This window comes from Numida meleagris, chromosome 11 (assembly GCF_002078875.1).
Source record: "Numida meleagris isolate 19003 breed g44 Domestic line chromosome 11, NumMel1.0, whole genome shotgun sequence".
Lineage (NCBI taxonomy): Eukaryota > Metazoa > Chordata > Aves > Galliformes > Numididae > Numida > Numida meleagris.
In genome coordinates, this window is record NC_034419.1 from 1633887 (window position 1) to 1659251 (window position 25365).

Genomic DNA, 25365 nt, shown 5'->3' on the forward strand with positions numbered 1-25365 from the left:
CAGCAGGCTTCTGAGCAAACACCTAAGGGTGTTTGGTTTCCAGCAGTAGCATGGCACCTTTCCATTGGCTTCTTGCGCTCTATCTGGTGTCAGATTTGCCTGCGTAAAGCAGTGTCAGCTGGAGTTTTGTCTGTTGATGTTGTTTGTTTAAAAATGGGGGGAAAAAAAAAGTAGAGGAGTGTCTTAGGTTGCACTGGAATGTTTTGAACTTTCATGATGATACAGGTGTAACTAAAACCAGGCACTCTTAAACCAGGCTACGAAGTTTCTTCTCATGGGAGGAAGTGCCAAATGATGGAAGAGTGAGTTTAAGGATGAGAGCTTTCGCAACAGTTGTTTGCATGTTCCCACTGCTTTCATCAGGGTTAGGGGAACTAGCTGCAAGTTCACAGCCAGGATGATTCCCTGATGTTGCTCCATGTAAGTGAGCACAGACTCTTTCCAACAGAGCTGTTAAATACTAAGTTGCACTAAGATAATCTTACATGTAGCTAGTGCTCCAGCCACTTAGTCACATGCCTTCTCAGCAACTCAGATGTGGCTGCGTTCCTTCTTTATACTCATCAGAAATGCTTCCCACTTAATCTTTTCCCAGAGCCATTCTTCCTCTGGATGCAGTTCATTGAGCTTCTGAAGCTTTTTGCTGCACTTCCTGTGACTGTTCTTCGCGCCTCTGAATTTCATCGCAGGGAGATGTGTTGTGCCCTGGTGCTTAAAAAAAAAAAAATCAATCTCATTTACCAGATTTAACTGGAAGGTGTGAGCTATCACTCCATTTGTCTGGGCTGTAGGGGTGAGATGCTGAAACCTCTGGTGGTTTGAGAGAGGGCTGGGCAGTTCATTGCCTTCTTTCATATGAAAGAAGATGTGGATGCTGCTGGTGAAGCCTCTGTATGGTATGGGAAGGAGCAGCACGAGAATTAGACTTGGTTGCTTTTTTCCTGCGCTTTGTCTTATCGTTGTACAGGCATAGTGAGGCATTCTGTGCTCTGCTCCAGATTTCATAGATACGTTTTTCTTAGGATGCATCTGTGATTTCTGTAACAGCATTGGGTAGTGTCTACAGTTGGCTCTTGTAAAGTTGTTACGTCGATCTTCCTCTTGAGGAAAAAAAAAATTCACATCACAGCAAATCCTGAGACTTGACCCAAGCCCTTGACAATGCATGAGAGAGAGCTTTCTTGTGGCCTGATGCTAGGGAATTTTCTCAAACAGGAAAAGCACGCAGACAAGATCCAGCTATTTATCAGCACCTGGTGCAGGACACTGCTATGGGCATGTGCTGCTTCCAGGAACCATGTACTGTGTGTAACCAGTTGCCCAAAACTGAGCTGGTGTCCAGATTCTTTCCCTCATCTACATTGGTCATCTCTGACTGAGAGCTGTGCGTGATTGTTTGGGTGAGGGTTTGCCCATGCTTTGCTCAGTAAGTGAGAATTTTCTAGGCTTCACTGGACTTCAAAACTGCTGTGGAAAAACCTCCTCTCAAAAATATTGAAGTTGCCTCTACTGCTCTTTCTATTCAGGATTTGTCTGCAGCATTCTTACAGCTATTAGTACTGACACTGTTGATCAAATTATATCTGTATAGAATCTTGTTCTTTAGAAAGCAGTTAATTATCAACATTGATATCCCAGGGTCAAGTTGCTTCTTTATGACTGCGCAGACAAGCCACATGGCGTGTCTTGTTCTGGGTTGAGTAAATGTAGCTCCTTACATTGACTTTTCTAGTGTAGGTATACCAGCACTGCAACGTTCACTTCCTCCTTATGTTTTCATAGCTTCTACAAATGCTCCTGCCTGCTAATTTGAAGACTAAAAGGACAAGGAAGCATTTTTATTCTGCATATTTTATTCTGTGGTTAAACCAGAAGGGTTCCGACTCTTGGTATGAGCTGCTAGGCATATGGGTAAAGCTGTGAAGACAAACACATATGCTGGCATAAAATACCAGCGTTGATTCCGTCCTGTGGACAAGGAGCTGAACAAAGAGAGAAGCTCAGCTGTCTGCTTCAGTTTTGCCCCGTGTGGAATTTGCCCCTTTTGCTCTCTGGTAGCTGAGCCCACTTCCATTTGCTTTCTGTGGGAATATTTTTGCCGGTACGTGTGGCTCTCTTCCTTCTGTTCTGTGGGATTTGGGATGGGGGTGGGACAGAGAACCAAAACTGCGTGCAGGGCGGATAGGTTGCTCTGTGAGTACACACACACTGCGCTGGAGGAGAGTTTTGTTGCACAGTCTGCACTCTCACCTTCCTCCACTTACCTGGTCCTCCGTGCACACAGCTGTGGGCTCGCTGCTGCAAGCGCTGTGTGCGGTTGCAGGGGTGCATGTGACCTCGTGTCCTGCCTGCTGTCCTGATGTGAGCAGGGCTGCGCTGCAGCCCGAGCCTGGCAGCAAAGACTGCAGGAGGGTCCTGGGGTAACTTCTGTGATGTGCCCAGGGTCACCAGAGCCAAGCTTTTGTGATGCAGGGGTGTTCAGGTCAAAGTTTGGGGGTGTGCTCTGTCTTGTGAATTGTCTTAGTTATGCACTTACTCTTGCAGTGTCAAGGACTCTCTGTCCCAGTGTTGTTCAGTGACTACTGGTGCAGAAGGCAGCCCTTTTCCCAAAGCGAGTCCTTCTAAAACTCAGGCTGAGTTACCATCGCAGCAGCTTTGTGGATTAAATGAAAATAGGACAAAGAGAAGAACTCATCCAGTCGTGGGTAGGTGATTCCTTTTTTATCTCAGTAAATAAAGGCTAAATCAGTCCTCACCGTGGCTTCGTTAAGGAAGTTTAGCTGGGTCCAGGATTTCTCCAAAGGAGGTAGCGCAGGCTGTGGCTCACCTGTTTTGTACCCCTAGAGGGCACTGCAGGCTTAGACTCGCAGAGTTCCTGTCAGTTCTATCTAACTATTACAGTATGGCTTCTAGCGTGTTCTGATCCCCTCCTCTCTCACATGCTGTGTTTTAAAGCAGATGAAGGCTTGTTTGTTCAGAGGAAACAGAAATGGTCTCCTTTCATCCCCTGCAGTTACTGTGTGGGTAGAGTCATGGTCTTGAACACTGGAGGAGAGCTACTGGGAGGAGAGCTCCAGCTCTGCTTGTGAGGCTTCTCACAGCCCAGCCAGCCCTCCTGACCCTCAGGCCACCTGGGGGTGGCACCTCCTTACCTGTTGTGATCTCACCATGAGCTCAGGCCCTGCATATGTTTTTCCATCTTGGTTTTGTTGTGGTGACTGTGAGTTGCCCAGTGAAGGGAAGTGAGGAAGCATGCTGTATGCTGAATAGGTGTGCTTAACCTGGTAGTTGTTATAGGGGAAGAAATGCCAAGTCTGTTCCGTGCTGAGCATTTTTTTAATAGTCATCTGGAAAGACTGTGGCTGTGCTCTCATGTGAGATTGCTGAATGCCGTGTAAGGCATGGAAACAGGTTTACTGGGTCAGATTAAATTGCTCTCATTCAAAATACTGTGTCATCCTGGGGCTTGTAGCAGATGGTGGGGACAAAATAACGAGAGAAAAGCAGGCATTGAAGGATCCCCCCCTTGTTTTGACAGACAGCAGTTCTTAACCAAAGCTGGGTTTGAGGCCATTCTGCTTCATAATCACTAGTGGATCTGTCCTCCATTAATCCTCTTTTTAGTCTGTCTGTGTTTCTAACCTCTGTGACATCATCTGACAGTGAATTGCTCTAATTTTGTACTGTAAGTGGGGAAAGCATTTTCTTTGTTTCAGTTGCTGCCTGTTCTTTTAACAGAGCTCTTACTTTTTGCTGTTAACACATGGAATAACCATTCATGCTTTCCATAGCATTTATAACTTTTGTCCTGTCACTGGCTAAGCAATCCTTTATCCACCTGTGATTTTTAAGTTTTTTACTTGTTTCTCAAGATAGGTTGATTCCTTCCTATGCCAACTTGCTCAGTGTACTGAAGCCGCTGCTGTTTACTTGCCTGTGTCAACTGAATAGCAGTCATTGTGCTGGGGTGTTCTGTGAAAGCACTTTAAGCGAAGATTTGCTCCAAGAAACCTTTCATGAAGTTTAACCTAAATTCTCGCTAAGCATAATCATTAACCTCTTAAGAAGGTCGAGCAGAGAGAAGGGAGGATTTTCACTTCCTGGCATGTAAATGCAAATCTCCAGATCGCCAGGTGGGGGCTTTCTCCGGTGCTGTGTGGCAAAGGAGCGTGCGCATTTTTCTGTTTTGATTAAGGCTAAAAGGAAGCTTCCTGATGCAGAATTGCCTGTCATTTCCCTGATTTCTGCACCACAAACAGTTACATTTCAGAAAGTTCAAAAGGTCACAGTGTCTGGTGAGCGCAGCCATGGACCAGCAATCAGGAGACTCATTGTTTTGTTTTCTTTTCCATAGTTTTGCTTCTGATCAGTTTCCTCTTCAGGGGAAAACTGCTTCTCTCTGTCTCTTCCTTCACAGTTTGGGAAATGAAAAGGATGGATAGTGTCCTCTTTATACACGATTTTGGGGTCCTTTCCTGAGATATCTGCAGACTCCCATAAAGTATATTGAACAGAAATTGAATAGGACGTTATTTAATTGATCAGAAATTGTGCTATCTATCAAAACACAGATGTAAACAACTGTTCTGAAGTTGTAGCATTTCCATGGCCCCCCTGAGATGAGATTTTGCTCTTACGGTAGGTAGTATTTTACCAGTATGTTGGAGGAAGCCAGTATTTCCAGAAAAAGAAGGCTGTGGCACAGAGGCCAAGGAGTGGAAATTACAGCAGAGCTTGTTGTTACAAAGCAATCAGAACTGCCCTTTGAGCTAGGCACGAGTGTTTAATAAGATTGTACGTGGAGAGAGAAATAATGCAGCCTGGCCTCGTCGCAGAGGTGCTGCTTCTGGCTGAAGAGCTTGGAGAAATCTGTGGGGCTGTGCTGGGTAATGGCTGCCCAGTTTTCAGGGGGCTGCCCAGCAGGCCATTGTGACCCTTGTACAGGTTACCAAGGGATTGCCAAGTACAGGCACCAGGATTAAATCACCTCTCTGTACTGCAGGAGTGGAATAGTTGGTGAAATGCTGTCTGGTTATGTTACTCACTGGTTGAGAAAGAAATGGAAAACTAGGTCAGGAGAAGGACCAGTAGGTGGATTAACAGAAAATCTGCCTTATTGTGAAAGGCTATTTAGCTCATCAAAGATAAGCTTGAGGGTTAATTACCTGGCCCAGGGAGCAGAAATTTGTTAGCAGAACACTCATTAGTTTCATGGACAAGTGTATAACAAGCGCTATAAATGCAAACAGAAGAAAAGGTGCACATCTTCAACAGAGAATGTAATTAACTACCGAAATAGCATAGCTGGAACCTTGGTACCTCTCTTGCTGGCTACTTCAAAATCTGGACAGAATGTTTTTCTTGGAACAGATTTCTTGCTGTAAAGGTAATGAAGGAACAGTTGCTCCTGGCTAAAAGGCCAGAGGGACTATGGCAGTAGTTTCCTCTGGCTTCCTATGCAAGAAAAAGGCTGTGGGAGAGCAGAAGATTGCTTCTAAGCTGGTCATTTCAGCAAGAGGCTCAAAAATGTAAAGGAAAATTCTGTGGGGAAAAGCAACAGCTTCTACACCTTCCCCTCCCCCCCACCGCCACCAACTCATGCACAGATCTGTTAGCTTACATTGACTTCCCTAATATGTTCTCACAGAGAGGTATTGTCAATGCCTTTATATTTTTGCCCTAAAAGAGCTCCATGGAGTCTTGAGCTTTTGATCTGCTTTTTGTGGTTTAAAAGGGACCTCAGTTTCAGAGGATTTCATCAGAGCTGCTCATCAGCAGTTAGAGCGAGACTTAGGGCTGGAGCTGGAAAAACAAACTACAGAATGTCTGGAACAGGATGGATGGGACTCAGGGAGCTTCCCACATGAATATGAAGACAAATCCATTTGGGTTTGCACCCAGCTCCTGCATTGCTTCTCTCGGACATCCAAGTAAGTGGAGTTTTGAAGCTAGGACAAGCGAGCTGAAGCAGAGCATCTGCCTGGATGCTGTGTCTGCTGCAGGGCCAGGCGGAAGAGCCCAGGATACAAGTGCTGTAGCCACCAGCCTGCCCTCTGTGGCCAAGTTTCCAGCTTGGCTTCCTGGTGTTTTGTCATGTGCTGATTGGCAGCCAAGTGGGCAAACAGGAGGGGAGGGGTAATTTGGTTAATATCAGATCAGGCTCTACAGAAAGTCCTGGATTCTGAGAACAGAAGTTTCTGGAAAGCACACAAATAAGTAAAACATTCCCAGGAAGTATGTGACAGCAGTGAGGTTATGCAGGTTTTCATAGGCCTTTTGTTTTCTGTGTCCCCTTTGCTAACCAGGGACTTTAGAGATTCTCACTCCCCAGACTCCTACCCGTGGGCCTTTGTCTTCCCTGCTCTTCCAAGAGTATACAGAGCAGAAAAAAAAGGCTCTATATATAGGAACGCGGTGTGAATTTGTGTGCTCCATCCTTGCCTTTTCCCCTTCTCCCGTAATCCTGCTTTTGTTAGCCCTGTAATTCTATGTAATGTACTTCACAGAAACATCAGATATCTCATTTGCTGGTGTCGGCCGACAGCATGCGATTGTTTTGCTTCTGGACCTCCACGCAGCTCTGCAGCCGCTGCTGCGCAGTAAGAATCTGCTGTATCCTCCTGTCTGCCTCAGTGCTGAAAGCCGCCTGGCCCTGCGCTGTCTGCTGGTTGGAGCTGTGCAGCTGTGGAGCTTGTGGTTTGGGTGCTGGCAGACGCCGTCCTCACGCTTCTTTGTGCAGCTGTGGTTCCAAGAAATACAGTGAACTAGAGACCTGGCCACAGGGACGGGGAGGTAATACCAAGAACCTGTCAGAACACGAGTGTGCACTGGGGGCGGGGAGGAGTGGAGCTGTGGGTGGAAGGGTGAGGCAGAGGCTCATGGGAAGCTGGAGGTATTGGCAAAGCTTTGCATTTATTTCGCTCAACAGAAAAAATGTGAGGGGGAACCAAATAAATGACAGTGTGAACATAGGGCAAATCTGGCAGTGAAGCAAGGCTTCCTGGAATAGCAAGGTGAGGGAGTGGACTGTGAGTGGCTTGGCAAAGAGGCAAAAGCTTGAGAACCTCTGAGTTCTGGAAATCAGTGTAGCACAGGAAGCAAATATTTGTGTCCCCTGTATGGAACTGCAGGTAAAGGGTCTCTTCTAGTCCTTGCAAGATCCTCTTCTGCTCTTAAGTACTAGAACTCCCCTCACCGTTGAGGATGCCCTGCCCTTTGCCCTGTAGATTTTTTTTTAAATACTCTTCTGACAAAGGTACATAATGCCTAGATACTGCCAGCTTGCCTCCACTCCATGCTAATCAACAGAATTTGTACACCTGGAAACAAATCCCTGAATGCCTGCATCACCTTCAGACCAGTGCACTGTAAAAACCCTTCCAGATATTTTGCTTTGCACCCAGCTTACCACCCTCATGAATGCATAACTTTGTAGGTAGCTGGTGCTCTTGTTGTCCTCCTGAATATTTATTTGCACAAAATCCTAGAAGCTGTGGGAGAAGTTCATTGTTTTATGATATTTATTCTTGGGGGTTTTTTTTGTTGGTTTGTTTTTTCTCCCATATGAAGAAATTTGCAACGTGCAGAGAGACTGGGATTTATTCACACCGGTAAGTGCAGAGCTGTGAGCTGGCCCTGTTCCTGAGCCTAGCCTGTTGCTCAGGCTGTCATGCTGCCTACCTGTAGCAGATGACAAAAAGGCCCTGGAGCACAATGACACTTGAGGGTGTACCCTGAAAAGGTGCATGGCAATCCTGCAAGCTCTGGGGGAGAGGACAGCGGTGGGGCAGTTCTAATCATACCTAAGATTTGCTCCAAGGGGCAGCAGTGGCTCCTGAGCTCAGCCTTCCGTGTGACTTTGAGCTCTTCCTCTCTGCTCCTTGAGCACCTGTGTGCGTCCCTTTATTGAGCAAAATGTGCAGTCTGACCCCGCAAGTGGGTATCAGCAGCTGTGAGCCTTGTGGGGCTGTCCCAGCCACGCTCGGCCCACTCCTTCCCTTCCACCTTCACATCACTGCTAGCAAAAAGAGAGGGTTTCGGTTTGTCTCATTTTGTCTGTTTAGCATTCAGGCCTTTCACTCCTTCCAAAACTGGGTAGCTAGAGAAGCAGCTTATTGCACAGACCGAGGGAGTAGTAACCTTCATAATCTTCGACTCATAATCTTCTTCCTACATGTGGTGACACACATCATTCTCAGACCCTCACATGTATCTCTGAAGTGTCTCTGCCAGTACCAGTAGCACTGGTTAGCAAGACTCTTAGTGTGGGCTGTGTTGCTACTGACAATGACAGAAAGGCTTACTGTAAGCAGCAATTCAGATTTTAATAATTCCACAGTGGTTAGCGTGGTGTGGGTAGGTCTGAAATCAGGTCACCTTTCTGAAATACTTTCTTAATTTACAGTTTTATTTCTTCCTTAATGCAGCACTTTCTTGTTGTGTTTTTTTTTAATTATTTTTATTTTTACGGTCTTTTTTCATGGACAGGGCACCTGATGCTACAAGGCTTTAGATGCTATAAAGTCAGTGAAGTCTGTGTTAATGTTTTTTTTTAATCAAAATGAGCATTTTTCTGTAGTAAGGGATATTTCTCTATTGTCTTCAATCTTGACAATGGTGCCAGTGCAAGTAAGCCTTTTTGTGCTGCCATTTCAAGTGTAGAGTGGCAGGTTGTGGAGGACTTACCTAGCGTTGCCCAAAGGTTGATGTGCTGGACTGTCAAAATGATTTCTCTCTTTTTCTCATTGGAATTTCTGATTTTGTCTCAATCTTTGGAAGTGGTGACTAAACTGTGGGTTAAGATGGCTTTAAGCAATGTTGGCATTATGTTAGCAGATGTTTGCTGTCCGAAAGTGTTCCGTCAGAGATGATATAGCGTATCCCACACAGTAAAGACCACAGCCTTTGGCCATCTGCTGTTGTCCCAGTTTTTCTTTTTAGCATCTTCTGCCTGTTTGTTGCTCTTCCCTACCTGTGGCTCTAGTCGGATTCTTCTGCAGAGGCAGGGGATGTCTGTCTTGCATGGTGTTTTGTACCCTACACAGGAGTGCAGGAATGTGTGCCCAGAGATAGTTTATCTCTCAAGATTCTGCAAAGTAATTCATCAATTTCAAGTCACGTCTTCAGAGGACTGAGGAAGCACAGATTTTGACCAGATTGCTTCATAAGAGATGGAAAAATACCAAAACCATCTGAAGAACACTTTTAAAACAACTTTGGACATCTCAATCCCTCGTAATTTCTGTAGAGGAAAGCTGGTGGCCATGGCAGTGTGCTAACTGGACCCGCTCTGCATTGTGGTTGCTGGGGGCCCAGTTCTTTTACAGACGCTGGGGAAATTTGGTTTTTCTGGTGAAAGCTGTAAGTCAAGGAAAGGATAGTTAGTATCGCAGCCAATTAACACGGATTTCTAAAATGTCTTGTTCCTCTGTGTTGTTTTGTATCTTTTTAATGTGTATGTAGTTACAAATTTAATACAACATTGAATGAACTATACTGGTAATTCTTTTTTTCCTGATGTACTGGTTAGGAAATACCTTCTACTTTGTTCTCAACTGAATTTACTTCATAAAAGAACTTAGTTTCATAATTATTGAACTCTTTGACTACAGTGAGATACTAATGGCTGAAAAAGGAAGTAGTTTCTTAGCTTGTCACATTACTTTTAATACTGTCTTTTAATTCTAAACTATTGTGACAAACGTGTTTCTTATGAGAGAAACAGTCTTTGCTTTGGAAAGGTATGAAGAAACCAAGACAATAAGGCAAGGGAGTCAGGGAAGATGTGATGCTGAAGTTATATCAACATCCCTTTCTTAATATAAATGTGGTAAAAACTGAAGTCAGTTGTATTTAAATGCAGATTGCTTTGGCAAGCACTCTCAAATTATTTTTACTGTGGAGCGTGTGAAGCAGAAGTTCCATAATAACTCAAAGCTTGAAATTGCTAATAATAAACCTTAATGAAGTTAATGAATGCTGATGGTAGTTCTACTTTAAGGAAGTTACATGTGGACATTTTGTAATCAGTAACTTGTGCCCCTCTGTGAACAACCCGGGAGATGGATGGTTCTTCTGAGCTAGTGCAGAGAATTTCCTGGAAATACTTAAAAGTAACCAGAAATGACCGGCGTTTGGGAGCAATTCAGTGTCCAAGCAGAATGGCTCTTCTGTGGCCTTGGAATCGTCAGCACCTGCTGTGGTTGCAATCTCTGCCTGTCCTCATTTCAGAAGTATTTTCAAACTGATTCATCTAGCTGAAATGCAAAAGCCACTTTCATGCACAAGTGGGTAGATATGGTGTTTACTTTTCCATGTTATCTGAATGCTGGTGGTCCTCTAATGGTTTCCTGCATCCTGTGGGAATATTTTCCTCCATGGTCTCCATGGTTGTCTGGAAAGGAATCCCAGAAGAGCAACAAGGAAGATGTGATTCTGAGGCACGGTAATGAGAGCAGGGTGCTGCGGAGTGGCACCTCGTATCTGGCTGAGCCACCAGCGGCGCTGGGCCCCAAGCTGAACCCTGCAGTGAAGATGCAGCTCTGAGAGACCTCAGTGTAGCTCCCTCTGCTTCTGCTTCCCCTTCCCTCTTGGCTTTCAGGTAGGAGCACAGCTGTACTCATTACTGAGAGCTCTGGAAAAGGCAGAGGGTAGAGGCTGGAGAAGAACAAAGGCTGTTGTTATCTGGTGAGTAAAGACCTGGGCATCCTTGGCTTGTTCCAGCTTCACGACTGCAGATTTAAAAGAAAGTGATGAATACAGCTGAAGGAGGTTGTTGCTAAAAGACCTCCTAAAGGCTTCAAAAGTCTGTGGTTGTGAAAAGTAGCCTGGAGAAGGTCAAGGACCCAGTGACTCCCCAAAGGATAACGTTGGCAGGGCCATACTACTGGAAAAAAAGCAAAGCCCAGAGTGGCTGGGCTGGAAATGGCAACAGCTCAGAAACTGATCTAACAAGAAGTAATGTTACTAGGAGAAATGCAGAGTGTCTATGTATTCAAATGAAGCACATCTTTTTTTTCTGCTTATGCTTTCAGTCACAGGGTTCTATTAAAATGGAGCATTTCAAAGCTGCCTGGCTTTCCTAGGGCAGGACAGTGTTTAAACACACTTGTCTCTTATCCAGGACTGTGAAGCAGCACGAGTCACAGTTCTTTGAAGGGGCACAGTGCTTTATTATACTGAAGAGCAATTCGTGTTTTGTGTGTGTCTTAAAAAAAAAATACCATCTGACAAAGCAGCCCATGTCTCTCAAAGACTGTTGCTGGGGTTGTTTCCACAGAAGTTCATCTATGCCAGCTTTTCATTTTTACACCTGTTTGCAGCCTCTCTCACTACATCCCACAGATGCAAATCAGCCTGACATGAAGGGTGATCGACTGACAGCAACAACTATCTTCAGGAGAACTCCACACCTGTGCACAGACCATCTGTTCCACTGTACCCCATGTTTAGTGATATATCCAAAGAAGGGCTTACATCCTTATGTACAAGCAGAACTGACTTTGGCTCCTGGAGAAAGCCATTGCTGTGCTAAAAAGAAGCTGACTCTGATCCTGTCAGGATGTGTTGCTTTTAGGTAATCCTGCTTAGGCCAAGAACATGTGAAATATATATTTAAAAAAAAAAAAGAAAAAAATGAAGGCCAGTAATTTTCCTTGTAAAGTCTTTCATTTTTCCTGTTGGTAAAATCAAGCCAATTTTTCGTGACTTGTTAGGCTTTCTGGATTTATAGGAGAGATTCAAGAGCAAATCTCTCAAGTGAATAACCTAGCCTTTGTGGGAGCAGCTTGGGCAGTAAGGCCTTATTTTCTTTCTGTACAGTTGTGCCATGAAAGAACAAGGATCTCAGGGAGTTATAAGCAGTTTCAGCAAGTGCTCACCCACCCAAGGTGTTTATATTTCTCTGCTGAACAGCGAGAGAAGTTCGTGCTGCAGTCTGAGGGAGGCACTTTTGTACTTTCTGTAGTAACTAGTCTCTCATTTTCACAAAGCTTGGACCTATGTGTCTTTAAGACCTCTCTGTTGTGTTGGATTTCACATGATGTTGCCAAGAAATTTCAAAACTAGATTGGTGGCAGGGAGGAGACGTTTGCAGCAGAGGTGCATAGGGCTCAAGAAGCATGGATGAAAGTTCTGTGCAACAGCAAAATGTAGTAGGAGTCCACAATCTGAAATCCATCCAGGGAATGGCTTGTGTGTGTCATTTAGTAACTCTCTGCCTTTGCTTTTCATCTTCAGATTGGATTATTGATTTAAGATGTTGTTCAGAGCTGTGTAGCTGTCTCTAGATTACTTAGAAGATTAGAAGTATTAAATTTTGAAGCTTTTAAATGCTAATGGCTGGAATTTTGGTGTAAATAAAATGGTGTTACAGAAGATAATGCGCTCCAGCTGTTTGGTTATTGTTTTTTCCCAGTGCTAGAAGACCTCAGAGGATCTCTGAGAAATCATAACAAACTCCTCAGGATACTAGTCAAGGCACCCTGTGGGGGAGATGAAGCTTAAATGACTTCTTGTCGTCTCTGTCACTGTCATTTGTGCTTTAAAAATCAGCAAAACAAGTATATTTTAGGCTGTGGACAGAAGAAATTTTAATTTCTTCAATCCACAGATTCAAAACAGTTACCTTTAACAAAAAGTCATGGCAGTATTTCTCTTTGTTTTATTAGGATCTCATCTCTTTTGTTGTGGAGGAAGAATCTCGGAAATGTGAGGAGAAGAATTCAGCCTCCTCGGCTGCTGTCCCACCTCCTGTGATCCTGGAGATTGGCTGTGGCTCTGGAGCAATTGCTCTGAGTCTCTTGTGCAAGATACCACAGGTGAAGTCTTTTATGTGCCCATGGTACAGGAAATAGCCATGTGGAAGGACAGTCCCACTCTACTGGACTTCACTGAGACTTCCCAAGCAAATTTCTTTGACTTGACAGGATTTAGCTGCTGCTTCAGCAGCTGCTGTCTTTGACAATCAGGCTCTGTATGTTCATGCTAGGTAGAGAGAGTATTTAGGAATTGCTTTCTCCAGCTGTCTGCAGGAGAAGCAAAGACAGAATGAAAGAAGCAAATGTGCTCATTCTTCAGCTGTCACAACTCACTATTAATCACCTTAGATTGAAGCTGTGGTGGCGTTTGGTTTAAGCTCATGTCCTGGGTTGTGGATGAGTGATGGAGGCATCAGTACACACTCTATTAGTCAAATTTATGGGACAGTCATCTCTAAAATCACCTTGCTGTGAATCAACAGATCTTGACTTTAAGAGACTGAAGACCAAATGAGTACAGAAGATGGATTCTCACAGAAGTGTCAGTAGTTGGGATCAATATGACAAGCAGATGTCACACTGCCACAACTGCCAAGCCATTTTTCTAAAGCCTTTTGTTCCATGATAACAGCTCCCACCTTTTGGACAGAGTAAAAAAGGCAGGAAAGGGACAGGCATCTGGGTAGCCAAGGCATGAAACAGGCCTAGTTTACTACTGGTAAGCAAAAACAAAAAAAGAAATGAAGCCGAGATCTCATCTCATACAGACTTACTCGTAAATCAGCTTCTCATGAGCAAGAATTGCTGTGGACAGTTGTCCCTGTGAGAAAGAGGAGAGTGAGGCTTGGTGTGTTAGTTACAGAGGTAGGTGCCCATGTTCCTTCTCCTATTGGCTCAAGGGTTAATGCTTGGGCTTCGTGTCTTCAAAGTGCAATTACTCTGATTTCCTGAGCTGTACTTCACGCTTTTTACTTTCCTGTCAGATTAAACAGTTCTGTCAGTCTGTCACTGTTACTGATAATAGTCCTTTCCTAGCTGGCTAACACTAACTGCTGTGCCCAGAGAAATAAAGAGCCTTGACTGAATACAGTGAATAGTAGCTATACAGACAGCTAACTAGAGTTTATGTTCTTTGTAATGTCTTAATACTTGAGACAGAATTTGGCAGCAGAGAACAAGAGAAAACACCAGCAGCATTTTGTTTATTGTTTCAACTCTGTCCTCTGTGTTAGGGGTCAGCTTTGCGTGTGTGTGGGTGCTAGTTTCAGACAGTGAAATGAATCCCCCTAATGGTCAATTACACTGCATACCACCATTATCTCCAGATGCAAAGTGTATACTTTGAGCATGCTTTCCCTATGTAAATGCTTAGCAGCATGTGTTTAAGAAATGTTTAGCAAAGCAAAAACAAGTCAGGCCTATACTTGTGCTTTTCCCAAGGTGGGATAGAAGGTCAAGCATATCTCTAACCATGTAGTCCTGTCGCATAGTGTTACACCAGAGAACTGTCAAATAGGTGACACAGTCAAGTGCTTGCTGTCAATGCATGTAGTGAATGTAGTGTAACAACTGCAGTGGAATAACTAGGCAAAGGCTGTCTGCCCAACAGATGGAAAATGCTGGAACCCCTGCCCGGGCTGTTGTGTTAGTACTGGAGGGACTCCATCCACATTAAAAAGGAGAAGCCTAGGATATGATCTTCCTTTAACTTGTGTCCACTTTAAGCCTTTGGCTTGCTGGAGTGTTGAGTCTCACACTACTTTGGAGCTAATGAACGTATCAGGTGCCGTGAGTCAGCATGACTGCATTGTTGTCGGCTGAGTTGATTTGGTCAGAAGCCTGTCTATTTTGGTAGAATGCTGGCAGTGGTGCAGAGTGCCTTCTGTCATGTTAGCTGCCTTACTAGAAGGGATTTGTCATCCCATCGGTGCCCCGAGATGAGCTATTCCTTTGAGAAGCCAAGAGTGAGCAGTCAGTTGGCAGGTTTTATCTTGAGTGTCTCTTCTGGCAGAGCTTGTCTGCTCAGGACCTCTGGTGTTGTAATACTGTTGTTTGTTTTTTCTGTCCCAGAGCCGGGTGATAGCTGTGGATAAAGAAGAGGCTGCTGTGGATCTCACCAGGGAGAACGTCCATAGGTACAAGCCCATATATTACCCATTTCTTGTAAATTGTTGCTTAGGAATGACCAGGAGTTCTCAATATTTTGAAGTGTGGTTCATGTTTATCACCTCTGGAAACTAGAGTATTTTCAGTCGTTTGAACTCTCAAAGTGTGTAAGAATTCAAGAAGACAGCAGCCTAAATAAGACACTAGTACTTAAATGCTGTCTTCCAGGAGTTTTCAAAGCATTTCATAGTCACTACTCTTATTCTTTTCTACAGACTTAGTAGACTTAAGGTACCAAGTGGTAGGAATGTCTGTGTCACTTAAGCTCTTAAGGACAGGTGTAGTCTGAACTTTACTCTCTCTGGCTTCATACATAAATTTCTGCAATACTTGTTCCTGTCGTAACTTCTCTGGCTATGAGCTTGCACACTTCACTCTGTGGTGTTGTCATGATATCCCTCGGTGACCTCCTTGTAGTCTAGGGTTTGGTGAGAAGGGTGCTGCTGTGCATACAACACTTGTGCTGTGCCTGGGTGCTGAGAGCTGCTGAGTCAAACACCTTGTACCTAATGCAGAACCTCTCTCAGGGTAACCTTGTCCTCCCTAGCAGATCTGCTTCCTCAGCTTAACACAGGCTTAAGTTCTGCTTAATGCAGGCTGTTCTGGGTTGTCACTATCATGGTGAGCACCAGAGCTAGAATCTGTGTACTTTTTGAGTCCAGAACTCCAGAATCTTAGAGACTGAAATGTACAGAGCTCTACTACGCACTTGTATTCTTGGAAACCTCTGAGCATGAATTTGAGCAGTCTTAGGAGGGATTCCTGTTGCTACCTCTTCTGGAGTCTGGTACAGCTATGAGTCTTAAAAGTGATACTCATTAATTGACATTACTGTCCACAGGGCCCGTGTACTCTTTCTTCAAAAGCTGCTGCTGGTGTTGTGGTTGCAGAGGCAGGCTGCTTCTCTTTCTGGCTGTCCTGAGCTGCGTCCCTCCGTTTCTTGCAAAACAGCTGCAGATCTTTCTCCATTCTGAGGTGATGGTAGAAACAAACCCTTCCCACACCTTCACCTCACTACTAAACTATGCCTCCTACTCAGTTATAGGGAGTGGTCAGCAGATCCTTCTGATAGATGAGAGTCAAACCAAGTTCTCTTGCACTTTTACAGAGATGGTAATAAAAAACAAGCAGGGTCTTTGCCTCCTTGGTATTGTTCTGGCATATGGGAAAATGTGTCATAGTATCCTTCCTTGCTGGCTCAAGGATGCCCATGGGGAGTGTAAATGCATTGCCAGAGAAACTCCTATTTCTCAATGGATATTTTCATTAAGCAAATGTTTCTCTTGTCCGTGGCATGGTGCCCTGCACGTCTTGCAAGAGAAGCCGGTAGGATAAGCTGTGTTACTGCTGAAGCCAGCTTGGTTCCTGCCTCCTTTTTGCAGCTCCCTTGCCACAGCTGTGTTCCTTAGGGAGGAATGCTGAGCAAAGTCTTGGTTGCGCTAAAGGAATACTGGTGCCAGATAACCCATCTGTGTGCACTGCGGGTAGATGCAGAAATCCTTTCATTTCTTGATGCCCCTGTTGTTGATGAGGCAGCACCATAGGCCCTCAGCAAAGGCAAACAGGACGTGGGTATAAGGGTTTTGTTTCAGCATGTTCTCTGAACCTCACTGGGTAGCCACTAGATGTTACACTGAAGAGCTGGAAAGAAAGCTGTGGTGGTGGGTCTCTCCTGGGAAGGAAGAGCATATTGGAAAGCGCTCTAGTTTTGTCAGAGGTTTCTCTGAACGTTGGATGCAATGGGGTACAGGGCAAATTCTGTCTGCCACGATCTGCTTTTGTCAGTCGGGGAATGGCATCTCCTGTGGGTGGAGTGGAGTCATTCTCCACCAGCAGTTCTTGACCAACTTTGTCTCTCTAGCTTTGCAAAGTGTTCAAATGTCTTTTTAAAAGCCAGAGGCAAAATTCATGAGAAGAGAGGTATTGTGATGGGCAGATTGTGTAGCTGAGGAATTAGAGGTTATGTTCCTTCCTTAGTGTCTCATGCTCTCTGCTTCTTTGGTCTCTCCTGTAATATCAGGCTGTGACCAAGCACAAAGGCAGCTTTCAAACTGGAATCTCTTTACTGTTCCAGGAGCATCAAGGTAGCTTCAAGGGTTTAAGGCAGGCATGTCCAGCCTGTGGGCTGCATGTGGCCCAGCACAACTTGAACTACAGCCACCCCCTGCCCCACGCCATCACGGTGGTGGCTGTGCCCCGCCAGTCAGCTCGCCTCAGCACACAGCCTCACTCAGCAACAACTGAACGTGGGTGCGCTGCAAACCCTGCCTGGGCTGAAAGCGGGGCACAGGGCGCAGTGCAGGACTGAGTTGAGGGGTGGCAAGCAAGTTTGTGCATTCTGATACACTGGCTACACACAGTCCTGTGAACAGCAACAACCAGGCAGCCGTGCTTTCCGTTCTAACCAAGGAATTTGAGAACAGGTTTCAAGATTGCAAGAAAATTATCTTTTTTTGTATATTTGTGACTCTGTTTTCAGTCAACATAAATGCATTACCTGCAAATTTTTAAATGGAATGTATAGAGTTGCTGTCAGGTATTCAACTCAAAAAATCTGATCATGTCTCTCTACTGGACTTCTATAAGCCCTGTCTGAGCAGAGAGAAATATCCCTCACTTCACAATCACGCCTTATTCATGTCATTGCTTTTTGGCGGTACATACACTTATGAAGTATTTTCAAGGATGAAGCACAGGAAAAATAAAATTTCATCAAAAATCCCTGACAAACACCTTGAGACCTCTCTAAGAATTGCAAGCACTGCTATCAAACCAGTCAGATCCGTTAGTTTCACGCACGTGAGGCCAAACATCCCACTGGTTTTATGGTTTTGTTGTTCTCCTTTTTATATGTTTTAATTAAAAAAACATTAAAAATTAAAACAGGTTTTGCTTCTATACGTTAACTATACTATAGATTTTATGAGAGCTGCCCTGAAAGTAATGCCTCCTGTTTTATTATGTTGGCCTGCGACATCAGAGGTGGTTATTGGTGGTATGGCTGTAGAAGTTGAACCTTCCCACCTATATGCCATTATATTTTGTTGCCGTGCAGCCGCAGAGGGACAGTCTGACAAAATAGCATCATGACATAGAAGTGCATACGAAGCGAAGGTGGATCATTGAATTCCTCCATGTGGAAAAAATGGCACCTGCTGCCATTCATTGACGCTTGCTGAGCATTGATGGGAGACCCAACAGCGGATGTGAGTGCAATGTGGCGGTGGGTGTTTCAGCAGTGGCAACAGCAACAGCGGGTCACCTCCACTGGTGCAGATTTTTATAAGTGTGGCATGCAGGCTTTTGTTCATTGCTGACAAAAATGCATCGTTAATGGTGGTGACTGTGTTGAAAAACAGTGTTTTGTAGCTGAGAATTTTCTCTATCAGATATTGTTATTGTGCTCGTTGTATCTGTTGTAGTTTCCATGGAAATAAATAGGAGGCATTACTTCCAGAGCGACCTATGTATATGGGGCCCAGGACAATTCCTCTTTACTCAGTGCCAAAATGTTGGACGCCCATGCATGGTTTAAGGGGATCTGTCTACGTAGTCCCTGGCAAGGATCATATTCTGGTGCAAGCTGGGAGCTAGAGATGGATTGTGCCAGGCTGAGGCAGACTGGAGAACAATGCAATGGCAGTCTGGTAGTCTTGAGGCTGTTCTACTCTGGAGTGAGTCAGTAAATCAGAGAGATCAGAATCTTGGCCAAGATTTCTTCCTAAGAAGTACTGAGATCTTTATAGACCTGTTTCTTAAAAATAACAAACCTGCTTGTCTGTGTGCTCTGTTGTCACAGGTGAAGGGAGACGTGTTTGTGTCTCCTATACCTTCAGGGATTCTGCCAGTGTGAGCACCCTAGGGAGGTCTGGTTGCAGATGAAAGGCACTGAGCAAAACATATTTCCCAATTAATGTGCACAGGCATGTCAGGGATGAGAAAGATCACAAGTTAGAAAGTAGCACCTGAGAAAACCTAGCGTATTTTAAATATATTACACTGAACTGTCCGTGCGTGAGCTGTCCCAAAGGAGTTGCTTTTCCTGGTCTATATCTGCCCCAGGAGTTGTGCTGCACTGCGTGTGCTGGCTTCCTGGCAGTGCGAGGTAAAATCTCATCACCTTCACGCGCTCCTGTGAGATGGGACGTGTGCCTCTCCAAAGATGCCTAAAAAATACACTCAGATGCCAGAACACTAAGATCCAAATCATCAAAGAAGCTGGAGAGAGAATGTGGCAAACATGAGCAAGCTGTCTGCACTTACCGCATCAGATTTACATATCTGATGCATTTAATTTTGTTTTTCTCTGCTGCTGAGCTCATATGAGGGAGGCCTTTAGATAGAATTACTATGTAGCAGGGGGAGAATACTGCTGTGATGTATAGGTATATGTTGGATGCATGGGAGCCGTGCCCAGGAGTCGTCATGGGTGCTGTCTGCTTCAGATGTTGTTCTTCAGGCAAAGAGCAGATCCTAAACTTTCCTTGCAGCTTGAGAAACATTCAGCAGCAGTCAGTGGGATAGTACACACATGTATCAGATAAGAGGAGTGATACTTAATGACCTGTATTTGAACGTGTTGCTCATGGGCCCACACAGACAAGGCTCCTAATCTTCCTGCTCTTACCTCTGAACTTTTCTCTACAGGCTGCAACTTCAAGACAGGATCCACATCCTCCACCATAACGTTTCATATGGTAACTCTTTTCACTGTCATAATCTCCTTTATTTTTCTCCTTTTTTTACCTTCCTGCTGTTTGGTGAAGTTTATCCAATTTGGTAGTTGTGTGCTTGGCTGTGCTTGAGCAGGAGGTGTGGAGGAGCATTGTGGATTCATTAACGCACCTTTCTCACACTGTTGGTTTTGACTCTATTACTGCTTAGGGGTATGTCTGCAAATTTGAGCTCATTACTGCTGTGCTCCAGCAGTAAGCCAACAGGTCCAGTCCAAAAGCCTGTGCTGGTACCACAGCTGTGTGGGTAAGCCCTGTGCTGAGAGGCTGGCCTGAGGACTGTGCCGTGTTCGTGGAGTTACATGGTGTCTGGGTCAGCGCTGGTACATGTCGGTCCAGGCAGGAGCATGAGCGTAGCAAGCTGAACCTTGTGGGCAGAAAAAGCGGGTCTTTGGTTGGTTGGTACTGCTGAGGGCTATAACTCTTCTGCTCATTAGACATCCTTCAGCAGCTTTGGTAAGAGGAAGGATATGCATCCTGATAGCTAGTTGTAGCTCTCTGTTGGGTCTGCTTAGTGTGTCAGGCTCCAGCTGTTACTTTAGATCCAGCTGGGCTCCGAGCTCTCCAGGACATCAAGGTCCTGTGTTATTGTAAGATAGATATCCTGCTAAGCAGGGCTCTTGGTTGGAAAAAAAAAATGATACTTTGCCTGTGCTTATCTTTGTGTCGTTTTGCATGTAGGGTGGGTGAGTAAACAGACCCAGCTATCCCAAAAAGAAACGGGGTAAAATTCTTTCAGAGAGAAGCAGAACTATACGCACGTGCAGGTGTCTCGAGAGACAATTTTCTGCGCAGGATTTTGATATTGAGCTTAGAGGGAAAATTGCTGTGATCGAGAGCTGGTTGTGATTCTTTCTTTCTCAGGTTCTGCCAAACAGCTGCTACCTTGGGGCCCAATGGACTTCATAGTCAGTAACCCTCCGTATGTCTTCCATGAAGACATGGCTTCCCTGGATGCAGAGATCATCCGGTAATCAGACAAATAGATTTTCCTTCCCCTGTTCCTTGGAGCAAAACCTTCTGCCTGCTTTCTTATATTACACGCTCACTTGCACGCAAAATGGGGAAAGGTAGCAAACGTGCATGCTTGTAGGTGTGTTTATGTATGGCGTGCAATAGTATAGCGTTACTTCGGTCCTGCTTACAAGTCTGTAACAATATCAAAATATTTTCAGTGTTAATAAAAATGGAAGAAGCGCACACTTTGAGATTACTCCATTTCCAATCCAAAACTGTTCCAGAACATTTTTCATGTTAGATTTGTTTTTCACAATTGGTGTGAGTTTATGAAAGTAAGAATAATTAATCAGAGCAGCTTTTGTGATGAAAGAAATTTAGGTGGAAATACTGTGACCCATTTTAATCACAAGACTTGCCTTAAGCAAACGAACCCACACAAACATGAAGAAGCAATTTTGGGCTGTGGAACTGTTTTGTCTGTGCTGGTCTTCCTCAGAAGCAATTGTCATGCATGTCACAACAGAGTCCCATACTCACTCTTATGCAAAGTGTGTACGGCAGCAGATTCTGCCCTTGAAAGTCGCTGAATTTTCTACATCCTCATTTGCTCTGCTAGATTAGAAGGCAATCCAACCTGGCTATTGGCATAGTTAAAATAAAGCAAGTGCTCCTTTGCTGTACAACCCACTCTTTCCCTGTCTAGCTAGCACAGAGGACATATCAACATGTTGGAACTGTCATCCTGGATACAATTGACTCGAAGTTTTAAGGAGTCCAAGGAATGTTTTTCTGCTTGTACTCAGCTTGGGGTTTCTCAGCCTAGAGCTGGCAGCCTTCTTACTCCCTGTATTTCTCATAAAAGCAATGACCACTCTCACCTGCTCTAACAGGGCTGGAATTTATTAGTTGCACCTTTCCCTGCGGAACGGGGCAGTGCATCCTCAAGGGCATGGCTCATGCTGTATGAATTGCTATTAATATCTTATTTCCAACCTCTAGCTATGAGGACCTTGATGCATTGGATGGGGGAGATGATGGGATGAAAGTCATCAAGACAATTCTGACTTTGGCTCCTTCTCTTCTGAAGGATTCTGGGTGAGCGTGGTTCTCCTTTTGAATTTAATGTCTTCTGTCCATATCTGTAACTACTGTTTTTGTTTCATACACGATGGTTCAGGGGGAAAATAACTGCAAAAATGCCCATCTGGTAAGAGTAGTGGGTTTTTTTGTTTGTTTTAAAGAAAAGCAAAATCAGTTTGTAATTCATTAATGTAGGGATATGGACCTTCTTTGACTAGTGTTGGTGTTTCATAGTCATTAACAAAATGAGAATCTTTAAAGCTGAAAGCAGCAAGAGAAAGAACAAGAGAGAGAGCAGAGGACGAGGAAGCACAAAAAAGGAGCTTTTTAAGCAGAAAAGCTATTGAGGGAGAAACGACGTAGCGCTTTGTGAGAATGGATGTAGGTCTGTTTCCCTCTTGTTTTTTAATTAGGGGAAGCTTGTATGTTGTGCCAGGATTCAGTGCTGAATATCCTAGGAGAATAATGGTAATCAGCCAGAGATGGTTTCTTAAACGTTAGATTTCTGCACACAAGGAGTACTTGAGACTGGTTGATTTCTATTTGTTGTCATGTGGGATCCATTTTATGCTTGAAGATCGACGTGCTGATACCCAAATGTCTTCTGTGCCCTGGCATTCCCGTATCCTGCTGAAAATTCCTTGCCTTAATGGCATTGGAGAGATCACTGAAAATCTGTTGTTTTGTGAAGAGGAATAGGGAAGAGAAGGGAGAAGCACAATGAAAAGAATGAATTCCTTATTTTTTGCACGGCCACAAGAGCAGAAGTTGTTCCCCAGGGCTTCCTAGCAGCAGACATCAGTCCCATGGGGTTAGCTGTGAAGATATTTTTCCTAGTCCCTTTTTTGTTTGTTTTTTAAGGTGGAGCCCCCATTGTGGGTTGGGAGTCTTTTAAGGTCAGTAACGAGAACCACACCCAGCTTGTAGTTAGTGCAGTGAACTAACTAGGGAGTGTTCAGTGTGGGACTGTTCAGGAATTCTCAAGAGAGTGTAGGGTTGGGGCTTGGCCTCTGTGCTTTGCCTGTTGAACTTGTATCTTGCTAAAGTGTCAAAGGCTGTAGTCCATTTCCACATGCCTGTAAGCTAGGGTGGTTCCACCTCATTGTGGGAGGAAAGACTCAGAAATGGGCCAATGTCACAAAGCTTGGCTGCAGCAAAGATGGAAATGGTCCTTTGCTACCAAGCTGTGTCCTGGTGCATTATCTGAGGCTCTCTGGCTAGTTCCCTTATCCCTGTTGCACTCTGCTTTGTGTAGTCACATATAAGACCGTATGGCCTGAAACTTAGTGGTGGTTTCATAACTGATCTGTGGAGATAGTTATCACAGTAAAATGTGTGTACTGACTTGTACTTTGACTCTCACTACTGGGACTTAATGTCACTCTGCTTATACAAAGGAACTCCACGTTGCCAGTCCAGTGTTCAGCGTTCATGCTTTTGCATCATAGAACAGCCTGCCCACTTTGTGGGCATCAAGAAGACAAAGCTGGTGATATTCCTGCATGGGGTTCAGAAGGGGTCATCATCTCTCACTACCTGGATTTAACTGCTTTCATAGAGGAGTACCGTGAAAGTTTCCCCTTAAGATCAACATTTTCTCCCTCTGAAAGAGGCAGGTGGAATCTGTGTCTTAAATAGATAGCTGCAATCTGTTTTAAGATTAGAGGTTTGCAGTGCTCCATAAAGGATGACCTTAATTTTTCTCAGCAACCTAAATACGTGCATTTCCCCACATCTTTTCAGGAGTGTGTTTCTGGAAGTTGATCCCAGACACCCAGATATGGTGGAGGATTGGCTACGTGCACATCCTGACTTGCTACTCACCCTTCATGCTATTCACAAGGACTTCTGTGGCAAGTAAGTCTGTTTCACTTTCAGATTCTTGCTTCAAGTATTTGACTGTGTCCCGTATATATTAGATCCCTGCATCCTGATGCATTGAACTAAACTCAGCAAGAGAGAGTCAGCAGCTGAAGCCAACCTTTAACAAATCAGGGACTCTTTTCAACTATCTGAACTTTCTTATACCATGAAATAATCTGGCAAGCAATTCTGAGTCAGAGATTCTGGCAAAGATAAGCATTTCTGAGGGGTTGACTAGCTCTGGTGAGATTACTGCCATTGGAAAATTGCTACTTTTATATGATGGAGGTAGAACCGTGTTCACCATATCAAGGCTTAAAGCTCTGCTCATTTTTCTCCCACAGACCTAGGTTTCTGCACATCCAAAAGCAAAGCAGATGACAGCTGTACCAGAGACAATGTCCTTTCTTGCAGTAAGCTTTTTGCTGGTGAGCCCTACTTGAATGGCTTGATGAAAGCTGCGTGACAAAAGAAATCTCCATTTTCCAGTGCATTGACCTCTCCATGCAGTGACAGACCCCTCACTTCCCAATAAAGACTTCATCTAGAGTTGCAGAGGATCACTAGCATGTTTGCAAGTGTTTGACCTTCCTCAGGGAACTTTGTGAAACTCTGGTTCACTCTGCTAAAAGTGACTTGTTAATCTCAGGACCAAATAAGGAAGAGTTCACAGCTCCAGATGTTTCCTTGCTGTGATAGCAAATTTCAAAGAAATATGTTAAAAATACAGCTTGTCAACATGTCATATCACTCCTTCGACCTAGAAAAAATGTCACTTTTTTTTTTTTTTAACCTTGGGATAAATTTTAGAATATGACCAGACCGGATGAAAATGGTCCCAACTCTGGCTTATGAATGCGCAGTTATAATGGGACATGACTAACGTGCACACTTCAAATTCAGATCTCTTTTTTTAGGATCCTGTTGCTTTGGTGAGACTCTCCAAAAGCAAAGCAGCCTTTGTTTCCTAGTCCTGCTGAGTGTCATTGCACACGCTGCACCATGATTGCTTAGGACAGACAGAGTTCTGCAACTCAGATTAAGTGATTTTGGTCACGCATAGGTTGAGATGGATTTGGGAACGGAACATATAACAATCTGTGGATCAGTTAGCCTCTTCCTTTGGAATATACTTGTTTGGACTAGAGGGGAAAGCCTTTTATTTAGACAGTTAAGGACAACTGGAAAAGCACCTCTTCCTGACATAAATACTTTCACTCCATATTTGTGGCTATATAGGATCACTTGAGCTCTTGGTATTGGTTAAAACTATCTGAATCTACAGCACCTGACACTTTGTGGGTGCTGCCAGAAACTATAAAACCATCATAATAAAGGTAGTGTTGTGTGTAGGTAAAACTGAGTCTTATAAGAAATGCTTTGCAATTAAGTTTTCAAATACGCTAGCAGGTCTGAATAAATATCTGGGATCCTTAAATTGCTTCTGATAGTAATACTAATGCTTAACTTCCAGGTAAGGCTTTGAAATGTGAGACTTTACAAAAGAGGCCAGAATCACTGCTCCAGTTTCAGAGATGGAGAAGTCAAAAAGGTGAGGGAATAAGAGTTATACAAAATTTGACAACAAGCTAAGTTTGAAGTAAGACCCAGTCTCTTGGCACCCACAGGAACAGCTGAGGTCCATTCCTGTGTTGTGGAAAGACAACTTAGAATAGGGCTGTCTGAAACAACACTGAGAGAAGTCCCTGAAATTGTCAGTCAAGGTCATGACATAATTTACAAGAAGGATTAAATCCAAGCTGCTGCTGCTCATTGCTGTTTTTGATGTTGCAAATTCTCTTCTT

At 44.2% G+C, this 25365-nt stretch overlaps 1 protein-coding gene across 25 annotated transcripts in view; it reads left to right on the forward strand.

Moving 5' to 3' along the window:
- The window catches only part of HEMK1 (HemK methyltransferase family member 1), a 127093-nt gene that overhangs the window by 5718 nt on the left and 96010 nt on the right, over positions 1-25365 (forward strand). For 19 of the 25 annotated variants that reach the window (XR_002442586.1, XR_002442587.1, XR_002442588.1 and 16 more), the window contains exons 5-12: positions 12669-12818; positions 14829-14893; positions 19572-19621; positions 20522-20627; positions 21617-21712; positions 23441-23554; positions 23905-23988; positions 25035-25112. Coding sequence is in view for 6 of the 25 variants with exons in the window: in XM_021409731.1 (XP_021265406.1) it covers positions 12669-12818; positions 14829-14893; positions 19572-19621; positions 20522-20627; positions 21617-21712; positions 23441-23554; positions 23905-23941 (618 nt within the window). In the remaining 19 variants the exon portion in view is untranslated. Of the gene's footprint in view, positions 1-6506; positions 6793-11343; positions 12640-12668; positions 12819-14828; positions 14894-19571; positions 19622-20521; positions 20628-21616; positions 21713-23440; positions 23555-23904; positions 24999-25034; positions 25357-25365 lie in introns of those variants that run through there. The other 6 variants (XM_021409729.1, XM_021409728.1, XM_021409730.1 and 3 more) reach the window with 4 other exon arrangements.